This window comes from Crassostrea angulata, chromosome 8 (genome assembly GCF_025612915.1).
Source record: "Crassostrea angulata isolate pt1a10 chromosome 8, ASM2561291v2, whole genome shotgun sequence".
Taxonomy (NCBI): Eukaryota; Metazoa; Mollusca; class Bivalvia; order Ostreida; family Ostreidae; genus Magallana; species Magallana angulata.
In genome coordinates this window covers 35,361,538-35,375,401 of record NC_069118.1, presented here as the reverse complement: position 1 = coordinate 35,375,401, position 13,864 = coordinate 35,361,538, and the positions used below count along the sequence as shown (strand labels likewise).

Here is a 13,864-nt window from a genome sequence, read left to right as displayed (position 1 = left end):
CAATTATTCATTAATGAAGCAAAATAAGCCTCCTGATCACTCGGGTGTGAAAATCAAAATGTTGGCCAAGTGGGAATTGAGAATTTCAGAATGTTGGCTAAGTGGGAATAAACCATGAGATCGTACTCAAGCATGTTTTATAACCTCGGGGCCAGAAGAGTTGACTGTCCACGAATTTCTGACCAGATGTCGCTCACACCTTTGACATAAATTCGTTATCTTTATCTGGTCAACGGTAGCAGACCGACTCACGTGTCCAGCTCCAGATCGCGTGTTAATGTTTACAGAACACTTTACTTTTAGAAGTTGTGTATTTTCAGTATATATAATTAAGATATATGTACTAGTATTTAACTTATACTAGGCCTAATAGCATATCAAAAAAAGTTGATGTTTCCTGTATTATTGAGGAAATTGATATTTATAAATTTTCTTAAAACATGTACGAATAAATACTTATTATGTATCAAAGGACAAATACCCTTTTATGTTAAGAATGTGTTGCTAATTGAAACCCGGCTATTCTGTAGCATCTTATAAGCCTGTTTATTTTTCAAGTTTTTTCTCCATATCTTCTTTAATAGTTAACTAATAGTACAAGCATTGCCAGTCAATATTTGGAACAGATGGCCAAACAACACTGTGTGACCCTACACCGGTCATACTAAAACACGCCTGCCGACGCCTGGCGGGGAAAACACGCCTGCCGAGAGAAAATCACCCGCCTGTCGTTTACCTGATGGATTATTTTAATATTTTCTTTGATATTTTATTTAACTTAACTAAATTAAGTATCATAAAAAGTTGACTTTATATTGATTATTTAGCACAAAATTAACAAAAATGTTCAATGTTGGTAAAGATAGATAACTCTTACGTAGAATTCACACGCTGCCGAGGAAATCTAGACGCCTGCCGTTTATTTGATGGATTATTTTACTTTTTTCTTTGATATTTTATTTCTTGTAACTAAATCGATGTTAATAGAAATCAAAAGTTGATTTTATATTAATTAATTAACACAAAATAAGTAAAAATCGGGTAAGCTGATAGCTCTTACGAAGAAATCATACGCCTGCCAAGAAAATGTATACGCTTGCCGTTTATTTGATGGATTATTTTAATTATTTCTTTGATATTTTAGTTCACTTAGCTTAATAAACGATAATAGAAATAAAAACTTGACTTTAAATTCGTTAATTAACACAAAATTAGTGAAAATCGGGAAAGTAGATAACTCTTACGCAGAATGCATACGCCCGCCGAGATGAGTACACGCCTGCCGCTTACCTGGTGGATGATTTTAATTTCTTTATTTATATTTTATGTTTTCTAACTTGATAAATGATCAGATTAATTAAAAATTTACTACATTTTTTAATTAACACAACATGAGAAAAAACCATGGATAAATATACGCGGAATCCATACGACTGCCGTTTACCTGAAGATGATTTAAAAATTTTCTTACGTTTGTATTTTATTTTACTGTACTAAATAGCAAGCATAGATAAAAAGGAAAAAAAATTGCGAAGGGATTAAAAATAAAGGGAAAACTCTTATGTAGAAATCTTACGACTGTCGATTCAATATGCACGCTTGCCATTTTATTTATGTAATCAAGTTTTTATTTGTATAAACTAATTTATGAATTACTTAAGATTGCTATATATAGACTTTACATTTTGCCTTATAATTATGCTCAGAACTTTACTTATTGCTGCTATTGATTCATCATATTATATGAAGTCGGGTGATACGAGTATGATATAATATGTATGTCATCCCTTTCAAGTTTGACAAACATGGTTTTGTTTTCTATCAGAATTTAATATTTTGAATATTACGCCTGTCACTGAAGCTTTTAATGATAGAAATACAGGGTAAGATTTATCAACACGTCTAAAGATACGAAACGCCCAAGGAATATACACATGTACGCTTTTACGTTTGTCGAATACCTATATTATTGCATGATATGATTTTTTTCATTAATTTTTTTCTTCAGTCAACTGTGTACATGATCACAGAATAAGAATTATATAAAACTTTCTGTGTTGTAAAGAGGGATACTACTAATCAATATCATAACTTTTCGCCTAACGCTAAAAATTGATAATCTTGTATTTTCAAACAATATTTCATATTTCATTTTAACTTTACCAAGTAAACGAATAAAGACATAAGAATTAGATTTAAATGATATTAAAACGTAACACGAAACGTGTGCATCCAGTAATTTTTTTTTTCAGGGGGGGGGGGGTAGTATTTAGGTTTGTCCGGGGGGGGGGGGGTGTCGAGGCAAATTTTTGGTGATTTTACTAGTATATAAAAAAAAATCATTTTCCAAGGGAGGTGGGGACTCCATCACCCCCACTCCCGTTCGAAATTTGAATTTTACCGTGGGGGGGGGGGGGGGGTAACTACCCACCTCCCCCCGTGTAGATCAACTCATGAAAAGAATGAGTGAAAATCATTTACAAAGCCAGAGAAAAATTCTTAGATCTACCCCCAAAAAATTAATGAATGGTGACTGATATAAATATTTGATGGACGTTAATTTATGAGTTATACTAACATTGTTATTGTTAGCAAGAACATTGATATTAAAGTATCCTAATCTACGACAGCATACTGATCACAAAGGTCGATCTATTTAACTGTTCCACGATCTTTTAGTCTATAGACCAATCCTGTTTTAAAGTTTTCTAAATACTGGATAAAAAATCGTGTTTTAAAAATGTAAACCAACAGAAATCGTGAAGTTTCCTATACATATATACATAGGCGTCGGAACCGGGGGGCTGAGCCCCCCCCCCCCCCCCCCACACACACACACACTTGTTTGCAAAGTTAGACCTAACCAATGGGCACAAAGCATCATAGAGGGTTCAGCCCCCCCCCCCCGCACTTTTTCTCGCAAGAAAAATAATTTTTGCGAAATTAACGGATTAGGAATTTCAAGATTTGTGGGGGGAAAGTTTTGGTAGGTAAGAATTTTTTTTTTAACTATAGCCCCCCCCCCCCCCCCCCCCCCCGATTAGGATTTTCATGATTTAGGGATGGTTTTATTTTCTTCCTTAAGCTTGGATTAGTTTAGTCCCCCCCCCCCCCCCACTTTTAATTTGCTTCCGACGCCACTGCTTTGTATGGAAACCCTTATGAGAAAGGAGAGGGCTTTAGAAACGTGGCGTATTCATACGTGTATATAGTTGTTAGAGTGTTAAAGGAAGAAATTAAGCTGTTTTCTTGCATCTCTATCTCTCTCCCTCTATCTTTATCTCCTCTCCTTCTTTCACTTCCTCTCTCTCTTCTCTCTCCGTCTTCTCCATCCACTGCCCTCTCTTTCTTTCTCTCTTCTTTAACGAAAACAATTCAAATATCAAGAGAAAAAAAAAGACTAATAAATGTAGTGGCACCTGCGTTCAACTGTTCTAGTACATGTATTTTTCAATAAAATATTTTACATTAATCAACCATACTGACTGTAATTAATTGTAGGTCAAAGAGGTTTTGATAAAAAAAGGAAAAAAAAGAATAATGCATGCATTCGTAATTATTGATTCTTCAATGTATATAATCATACCATACGGCTTACAATATCATTCACTTCACTATCCCTCAAACGGTTACACTCACAGTTTTGTAAATAAAAAAACGGGACCACAATCTGAACATGCACATACAGATTAATGTATTTTTATCTCATTTTATTACAAATCATGTACTAATAACAAAATAATTTACTCATTATGTTCTTTGCTATAATATTTTGGGCGAATCGGGGCTACGTGTCCAAAGATAACTAGTGATTTTTCCTCTACTGATACACGTGTATACATACACGTGTTAGTTTCTTGTGTATTCTGTGTGAATTGAACGGTTTTTTGTCTCTTAAGAAACAATAGACCTTACCTACCTGTATATTGGTAGACGCCCGTGAAGCACACACCTTGTACACAAGCCCCCCCCCCCCTCTCTCTCTCTCTCTCTCTCTCTCTCTCTCTCTCTCTCTCTCATGTGTTTTAGGTAACTGAGAAAAATAGTTATGAACGAGTCGATCTACCCAAGTATGTCTTAAGATACTAAGTATAGCCTTTGAACTTACACCTAATTATTAACCCAAAAGTATTATTAAAACCTTGCAGTCCACTTTAATTATTCCAATTGATAGAGCAAGGTCGCCATATCATGGTTTCTGACTCTTATATTTTTATTTTTTATGTATCTATATGAAATAGAAGAATAATACCATTTTATCCTTATATATGTATATATCATGTACAAGCACTTAATAAAAAAAACTATTTCTGATTAATAAGCCATCAGTTTTTAATTGGTCGGACTTACGTCTCTTCATAACACGTGTATAGTCCATTCATAACCGTAAACATTGAAACATTTGTGTTACTATATCTCTTGGAGAAGCTTATAAAATATATAGAAAAACAAAACTTATTCTATAGGGGAAAATATCATTCATTATTATTATTTTAAGAGACAGTCCAGGCTTATAACCAAGAATATTGACATGATTTGAATCACTTTACAACGTTAAAGGGTTCTTTTTTTTCTCCATGAAAAACTGAGCCCATAAATCGAAAAATTTTAACCGGGTCACATTTTTATCAGCTTGGAAAAATTAAACGAACTTAATACTGATAACCTCAAAATAAAGCATATACTGAACATGTAGCTGAAATAATTATACCGGTATATTGATTGCATGTTGAATATTGAATCAACCTACAGATTTCTGCTTTGATTTGGTAATTGCATGCTCTATAAGTCTGCTATTTTTTCTACGAACAGAATAAGTAATCACTGGAAGGTTAAGCGTGTATTGGGTTTCAAAAGTCTATAGTGGGGTATGATTGAGTCTATGTTAGATTTTCTTGTTAGAAAAAGCCGGGTTTTTTTTTAATATTCAAACTGACAACCCCCCCCCACCCCCTCTTTCCCTTGAATGGAATAATTATCCGCTACACTGATATATCATGCAATTTCAAATTTTGCTAAAGGCTTATGAATGTCCTGTGTAATATTTGATTTTAAAAACGCAGCGAAACAGAATCAGAATCTAGAGATTTAGATATAGTTTGGTGAACTAAGCAGTGAAAGTCTTGAGATGAAAAAGTTTTTCAAGATGTAAACAGTTACAAACATTGTACAGAACTAATTGTGTACGAAAATGTAAATGCACTTTGCTTAAAAAGTCTAACTTTTCCCCATATACATTTACTAGAATTAATAATTTAGGAGCATAAATATTTATAAAATTTGGAATGCTTACACAATTTAAGTACGCTAGCCTGTTTGTTTAAGAAATACATTATATAGCCTTCATACACGGATAAAGGTTATGCCAGTTCACTTCTCTAAAGAAATGAAATTGTCGAATTGCATCTTTTGAATTGATTAAGTTTATGTAAATATTAATTTCCATTACATGTCTTGAATTTTGTATTTACATGTTCACCCAACACAGTATTTACAGTTTGACTCCATACGTATTTCTGAACTTAGTATAACAGTGCATTAATTATATATATTCATATCAGTATACTTTGAAGTTCCTTCTTATTTCAGACACCACTTTTAGATCGTATGAATATAAAACATAAAATATTTTGATTATACGTAAAATACATGCATATTTTAAGGGTTCCTCTAAAAACTAGAGACCATCTTTAATCTTAAAATTCGAGCAGAGACATACAAAAGTCATGTACATGTATATAACAGTACATATGTCCCTGATTCGAGTTTGTAATATATCTTTAATTAATTGCAACAAAAGAATAAGGGTATGAAAACACTAATACAGTATAACGATAACTATGTAAAAAGCTGAAGTTTTTCAAGAAATAAAAATAAAAGACATGGATAAATGATTAAATCAGCAAGCGTACAACTCAGTGTCTCGACAGGCGTAAGCAGGGTAAGAACTCTTTGTCTTCTTTACAGACTGTGAACATTTTTAATAATATTTTTCATTAAACAGCGAATACAAAATAACCTTTTATTTCTTTGATCATGTATTTAGTTAGGAAACATTAAATATCCAAGAAAAAAAAATTATCTATCAGATAAACGGCAGGCGTATAGATTTTTTCGGCAGGCGTATGCATTCTGCGTAAGAGTTATCTACTTTCCCGATTTTCACTAATTTTGTGTTTATTAACGAATTTAAAGTCATGTTTTTATTTCTATTATCGTTTATTAAGCTAAGTGAACTAAAATATCAAAGAAATAATTAAAATAATCCATAAAATATACGACAGGCGTATACATTTTCTTGGCAGGCGTATGATTTCTTCGTAAGAGCTATCAGCTTACCCGATTTTTACTTATTTTGTGTTAATTAATTAATATAAAATCAACTTTTGATTTCTATTATCATCTATTTAGTTACAAGAAAAAAGTAAAATAATCCATCAAATAAACGGCAGGCGTCTAGATTTCCTCGGCAGGCGTGTGAATTCTACGTAAGAGTTATCTATCTTTACCAACATTGAACATTTTTGTTAATTTTGTGCTAAATAATCTATATAAAGTCAACTTTATGTTATTATGATACTTAAATTAGTTTAGTTAAATAAAATATCAAAGAAAATATTAAAATAATCCATCAGGTAAACGGCAGTCATGTGGTTTTCTCTCGGCAGGCGTGTTTTCCCCGGAAGGCGTCGGCAGGCGTGTTTTAGTATGACCCCTGTTACACAATCAAATAATCTTTCGTAACATAGCCACACGTGACAAGGTCTCTTTAAAAGAATCGGAGAACCTGTTCTCTGAGAATTCATTCACACACTGACAGCACAATGATGAAAGCGATTCTTCCTCTCTGTTTAATTGGGTTTGCACTGTGCCAAGAAGGCAACATTGTACAGGTTGCAAAAAAGCTTGGAGCAACAACCTTGTTAGAGTTTGCAACGGAGGCTGGTCTGGCAGATACTTTGGCTACTGGAGGTAATTATTTAACGTTGTAGGATGACATCAAATGTTCATTGCTTTGAAATTGCCATTATGGATGACCAGTTATATAGTATACATGTACATTAATCTCAGCGAGATCCGTCGAGACAGAAAAATTTTGACGGACCGAATCTCAGACCAGTGCCACACAAAGTGATTCGGGAAAATTTGCCCCAACTTCGGCCGGTTGTTATGTTAGAAATACGCTGAATTAAATCATCTGCTCGCTTAAACTTTTTACTTTGAACATCCCTTTAACTCCCTATCAACATAAAATGTTAGGTTCCTACCATAAAAAGATTTATATCCCACAAAATATGAACTTGTTTATTTTTCAATTCATTTCCACACTCATTCACATCTCCAATGCTGAAGAGTTCCAGTCAATGTCATAAATAGACTGTTTCAAAAAAATGTCATATATATGTAAAATATAAACAATGCTATTGTAGTTTTTCTGCAAAAAAAACAAACCCAAATCGGCCTCCTTAAATCATATCTCGAAATTCATAACTACAGTTAAACTTCGGTATCTCGAACACCGATATCTCGAATACCACGGATATCTCGAGGTATATCTAAATGATTATAGAAAACCCCGGTATGTCGAACACGGAAATCTCGAATACACTGCTTATCTCGAAGTAAACGTACGGCCCCAGTCACTAAAAGACATGCGTTTTGTAAAAATGTCTTAATTAGTGACAATTGTATAATTAGACATTGCTACGAAGTTATGTATATTAATTGTGAAGAACACAGTTATAAAAACTGGGTTTTCGATGTAAAGAAAATTCTCATTGACCTCGGTTTTATTGATATATGGTCTAACCAAAAAATAAACAATGGTATTTTACAACTTGTAAAACAAAGAATTTTTGATCAGGCAAAACAAGATATTTTTGCAAATGTTGAAAATTCAAAAAAATGTTCTTTTTACAAATATCTTATCGATGGTATACATCTTCAATACTATTTAAGAAAATCTATTCCCATTAAATTACAGAAATATATAACTAAATTACGACTATTGTCACATCGCCTGGCTATTGAAACTGGTAGATATAATAACACAAATAGAGAAAATAGATTTTGTCCACATTGCAAATCTAGTGTTGAAGATGAATTCCATTTTTTATTTGTTTGTCCTCTATACAGAACATTGCGCAGATTATACATGAAAGAATATTATTATAAAAAACCTTGTATGTTTAAATTAATTCAACTTTTTAATACTGACAATGTTAAAGATCTCTGTAATCTTGGCAAATTCATCTCAAAAAGTATGTTATTAAGGGACAACTGTATTACATAATTGTAGTCTTTTGTTTTCTCAACCTGTATATGTAACATTAAATGTTATTATCTGTACGTGCACAAGTTCTCCTGTAAATACACTACCACCTCATGTTATACATATGTTATACTGATAAAGCTGTAAAGCTTAAAGAAATAAAGAATTGAATCTCGAAGTCAAGTCAATTAACCGCCTCAGTAATTTCACACCTTCAGTGCACTGTCTCTCTTTAATGCCGATTTTCCGGTCTATTGAACAGATCTGTTAGTATAGCACGTGCTATTACTGAGGTTACCTGTGATTTTCACGCTTTAACAGCCCCAAGCTGTTGAAACCCTTTCTTCATAATCACGCAAGCCAGGTTATCGACGTTGCTTACATAGTGACATTGGATGACACGATAATAAACATAACTTGAAATGATTATTTTGTAAACACATAAAAGTGAAAAAGAAATTAATTAAATATTTCTTGTCTTAACGTTTTATGAATCCACACTAGAGACTCAATTCTCGGTACCCATCATCTCTAATAAACAATCTAACGAAGGACCCGGTCTTAATCCCGGGAGACAGTTAGATAATCTGGCAATGGTGCTTTCCATAAAAACAAAATTCAAGGCTATAACAGTATTCGAGAAGGCTTAAGTAATGTTGAACCCTCGGATATCTCGAAGTTTTTACTCAGTACGTCCCGCCAAGTTCGAGATACCGAAGTTTAACTGTATTTACATTAATATTTAATATTCCTATCCAAATATTTATAAATAATAACGGTTTTAATTCTACTTTCAATAATAAACAGCTTATATGAAGGCAAAGGAAGAAATCAAATTATACCCTCATTAAATTGGTAACGATGTATGATATATATTTTTTCTGCTAGGACCATTCACCGTTTTTGCCCCTACTAACGAAGCTTTCGCCAAACTACCACCAAAGGTGGTGGAATTCTTGAAGAAAAACAAAGAAGCTTTACAGGAGGTTCTTAAATTCCATGTTCTTAGTGGAAAGACGTATTCAAGTCAGCTTAAAAATGAACTTGTAGTACAGACGCTTGACCCAAAGCTAAGCGTCAGAATCAACATTTACCAAAACGGCAAGGTAAGAATATAAAAATTTTCATACCAACACCAGCGTAACATCACGGCCCTGTTATGTTTTCGTATTTTTGCTGTTCTGCGCAGGTCATCACAGCTGATGGAAGTCCGGTAGTTCTAGCAGATCAGAATGCGACCAATGGCGTCATCCACGTCATCAACCGAGTGGAGTTTCCTATCCCTGTGATGGATGTAGTGAAGACAGCGGAGCGACTGAGTGAGCTGGGAACTCTGGTGAAGGCCGTAGTAGCAGCAGGTCTGCAGAATACCTTGTCAGGTGTGTGCAATTCTTTGCTGTTTTCACATTCCATGCAGAAGCTTTCAACAGACATAAATTGCTATAAATAACGTTTTGAATGTTTTAGGCCCAGGCCCATTCACCGTGTTTGCTCCAACGGACCAAGCTTTTGCTGCCCTGCCACCCGGGACGCTAGATAATCTACTGAAAAACAAAACGGCACTCACAGGTATTACATCCATACAAACGTAGATGTTAGCAGCATTTCCCTTTAACACTTGTACACAATCCCCTGCCTATTTTTAGACGTACTTACATACCACGTGGTCAGCGGCACCTACTTTAGTTCAGGACTAACATCTGGAGCAGTCCCAACTGTAGAAGGCAAGAGTGTCAACATCGTCGTTGGGCAAGGTAAATTATTAACCATATACTAGTATTACAGTAGCTCTTTGAATTCTTTCTTCGTTGTTTTTTTAACACTATTCATGTTGTAGGTGTAAAGGTGAATGGCGCCAATGTTGTGGTGGCTGACGAAGCTGTAACTAATGGAGTTATTCATATCATTGACAAAGTCCTTATACCTCCTTCTTTTACTTGATTTTCTTTCTTTAGATATTTTTTTATAGAATGCTATTTAAATAGTTTGTAGTTTTATATACTAGGTAGCTTAAACTTGTGTAATAATTGTATATTTCATTAAAAATATCCAACGATACTCTCGAGTTTTTGTTGTTGTGTTTTTTAAGAAACTATTTGAGAAACATCTCATTTATCAATAATTGGTCAACGGACACTAATCTATGAACGGTTATCTAATGGTTGAACAGAAGAAAAGTAGACCTGTCATTCTGCCTCCGGAAAAGATACAAACGAAATAACCTCCATATCTATGAAAAACGTGAATTTAAAGCACCAAAACTAGCAAACAAGCGAAACCCATACAAAACACTGAGCAAACTTAACTTCGAAAAAAGAGCAAAAGTGCTGCAGAGAACACAGTTAAATAAGATAATTAATGTCATACAGGTTTGACAAAGTTTTTGCATTGTCAACTTATTGTTTAAGGTGGCTTACTTCATTTAAAATAGTGCCTCAAATCAGCAAAGAATAACTTGATAACAGGATTAGTAAGAAGTATAAAAGTCAAGTAGGCGAGAAAATATGCAACTTTTGGATAAAAGTTCTGATTTTTATACCCGCACTTTCTAAAGAAAGTTCGGGTATATTGTTGTTACCCTGTTCCGTCCGTCCGTCTGTCACGTTTTACTTTCTCAAACTGCTCTTACATCTTATAAACCAGCAAACTGAACTCTTGGAGTTTGATCTGGGGTGTCATGTTGTTTTGTAAAAAGGTTTCAAAAATTCTCTGGTAGTCATGGGGGTCAAATAATTGGTAAAAATGACGTTTTTTCACAAAAAACCTTCCTCCTCAAACTCCTCCTACATTTTCAACAGTAGACAATTCATCTCTTGGAATATGTTTTAGGGTATCCTATAGATGCGCAATAAGGTTTCGGAAATTTCAATTTGTCCCAAGGGCCATTTAAAGGCTGAAAAATGATGTGTTTTTTGTTGGTTTTTTTTTTTTTACAAAAAGATGATTTAAAAACGTCATTTTTTCTTTGCAGTAGTCAAGGGATCTTCTAGAATATGATTGGGGTGTCATATTGAAGTGTGATCAGGTTCCAGAATTTTTTTTTAAGGGGATCAGTGGGCAACAAAAAATGACATTTTTTTGCAAAAAAAAGTATGGTTCCCAGAACTCCTTTTACAACTTTTGGAGTAGCTACGTCATCTTTTGGGATATAATCAGGGCTGTCCTTTAGATAAGCAATAAGGTTTTAAAAGTTTAAATTTCATTTAGGGAGTCAAATAGTAGCAGAAAATTGACGTTTATCACTCAAAAAAACAACCCATAGATCCCAGAACTCCTCTTATGATTTAACGGATAGACACATCATATCATGGGATATGATAGGGACTGTTCTATAGATGTGCATTAAGGTTTTAAAAATTTAAATATCATCCAGGGAGTCAAATAGTAGCAGAAAATTGACGTTTATCACTCATAAAAAACATAGACCCCAGAACTCCTCTTATGATTTAATAAATAGACACATCATATCTTGGGATATGATAGGGACTGTTCTATAGATGTGCATAATACGGTTTTGAAAAATTAAATTTAACCCTGGAGCCTATTACCTACATACCGGTTGATGCCCTTTAAGGATCAAGAATATGGGTAAGGGGTGGGGATCTCAACCGTTTTCGAGATATTTGTGCACATCCTGTTTGAGGGGGGGGGGGGGTCACGACCACCCCGAGGGCCCGTGACCTACATACCGTTTGATGCCCCTTGACACAAGAAACAAGAATATATTTGGTTTAAGGGTGGGGATCTCAACTGTTTTGAAGATATTAAGGGACTTGCTGTTCGAGGGGGGTGACCCACCCACCCACAGGCCCATGACCTATATAACTTTTGATGCCCCTTGATGTAAGGAACAAAGATATATGGTTTAGGGGTCATGATTATAACAGTTTCTGAGATATATGTTAATTTCCAATTCCTAGGGGGTGGGGTTGACCCCAGGGGTCAGATCTAATAAACCCTATATATTGGTAGTAACAGTCATTATATGATTATGAAAACCCTATATTATTATCTTTGTCCATTTTCAAGTTACCATTTACAATAGAGTCTACGATTCTTCCCATAAGGTTCAATGTTAGACCCCACACCCTTTTGACACCCCCCCCCCCCCCCCCGAAAAATGATAACCTCAAATGAGAAAAATCAAACTAGGATGCACAACTAGATGTGCAGGCCTATTGTATCCTATAGAGTTTTGTACAATTCTGTTCAGCTATCTCTGAGAAACAAGTTCAGAGCTGAAAAGAAGAAGAAGAAGAAGAAGAATATATGTAATATGTAAGAACCGTACAAAACAAAGAGTCTCCAAATTTCATTTTGGAGACTTATAATAAAGATTTAACAGAGATAGGATCATCAAACATCAATAATTTAAAGATATTTGACAATTTCTGATTCTAAGGGGGTCAGGATGACCCCTAAGGATCATGAGTTACATACCATAACGATCTGATGCGCCATGACCAAAGGAGGAATAATATCTTTGGATTAATAATTATAATAATTAATAATTGCAAGTTTTTATATAGCGCACAGGGGCATCGTATCCGCTCTACACTCTATGACATATATATAATAATAATGTAATGTAATTATTATATATATGTCATAGAGTGTAGAGCGGATACGATGCCCCTGTGTATAGCGCTTTTAAAATTGGCGAACCATTTCTCAAAGCGCTTTACAATTATTACCCCAGCAGACCTTAAAGCATTCCAGAGCCTTCTCAGTGCGGCAGCCGTTAAGGCGCTCAAACACTCACATTCCGACAATATCTTTCACTGTCTATAGCCAGGTACCCATATTTACACTTGGGTGGAGTGAGGAAATTCATGTAAAGTGTCTTTCCCAAGGACACAACGTCGACTTACCGCGGCCAGGATTCGAACCCACAACCTTTCGGTCATGAGTCCTGCACCTCAACCACTCGGCTACCGATTAAGGTGGGAATCTCAATGGATTTTATGATATTTGATAATTTCAGGAAGAGCACTTGGGATCATGACCTACATACCATCTGAAATGTCTTGAACAAAGAAACAATAATTTATGTACATATACAATATTCAAATTTTGGTTCAAATTGTTACAAAGTCAGAATTGTATTTTGCAGTTCTGTTATAAAATGCTGTATAATGAGTGTGAATCGTCTTTGGCACCTGCTGAAAATTGGGTTACTGTAATTAAGAATAAACATTTTGAAATAGGTCTAGGACATATATGGTATGAACAGGAGTATATACATTGTGAAACCTATTTTCCTTTAATTAAGCAAAGAATCATTGATCACTTTACTCAACAACTTGTAGAACAGATTAATTCCTCATCTCGATGTTATTTTTACAAGCATATTATTGACCAGTTTTCATTACAATATTATTTAACAAAATCAATACCTTCTAAATATAAGAAACAAATTACAAGAATTAGATTGTCATCTCATAGACTTGCTATTGAAAGTGGACGACACACTAATGTACCAAAAGAATTAAAGACGCTTATGTCAATTTTGTTCAGATATTGAAGATGAATTCCATTTTGTGTATATATATATATATATATATATATATATATATATATATATATATATAT

At 34.2% G+C, this 13,864-nt stretch overlaps 1 protein-coding gene across 1 annotated transcript; it reads left to right on the top strand.

Moving 5' to 3' along the window:
- The first annotated feature begins 6,761 nt into the window (after positions 1–6,761).
- On the top strand, positions 6,762–10,330 carry LOC128161752 (periostin-like). Its single transcript, XM_052825143.1, has 6 exons — positions 6,762–6,972; positions 9,161–9,378; positions 9,462–9,651; positions 9,740–9,841; positions 9,919–10,026; positions 10,110–10,330. Exons 1-6 carry the CDS (start codon positions 6,825–6,827, stop codon positions 10,211–10,213), a joined length of 870 nt encoding a protein of 289 aa, XP_052681103.1. The 5' UTR covers positions 6,762–6,824; the 3' UTR covers positions 10,214–10,330.
- Positions 10,331–13,864: the final 3,534 nt, after the last annotated feature.

Excerpts from the sequence above, each read along its gene's own strand:
- LOC128161752 (XM_052825143.1), top strand. The coding sequence starts at position 6,825 with ATGATGAAAGCGATTCTTCCTCTCTGTTTAATTGGGTTTGCACTGTGC. Across the intron at positions 9,379-9,461 it reads ACATTTACCAAAACGGCAAG|GTCATCACAGCTGATGGAAG; the intron begins GTAAGAATATAA and ends TGTTCTGCGCAG. Across the intron at positions 10,027-10,109 it reads CAACATCGTCGTTGGGCAAG|GTGTAAAGGTGAATGGCGCC; the intron begins GTAAATTATTAA and ends TTCATGTTGTAG.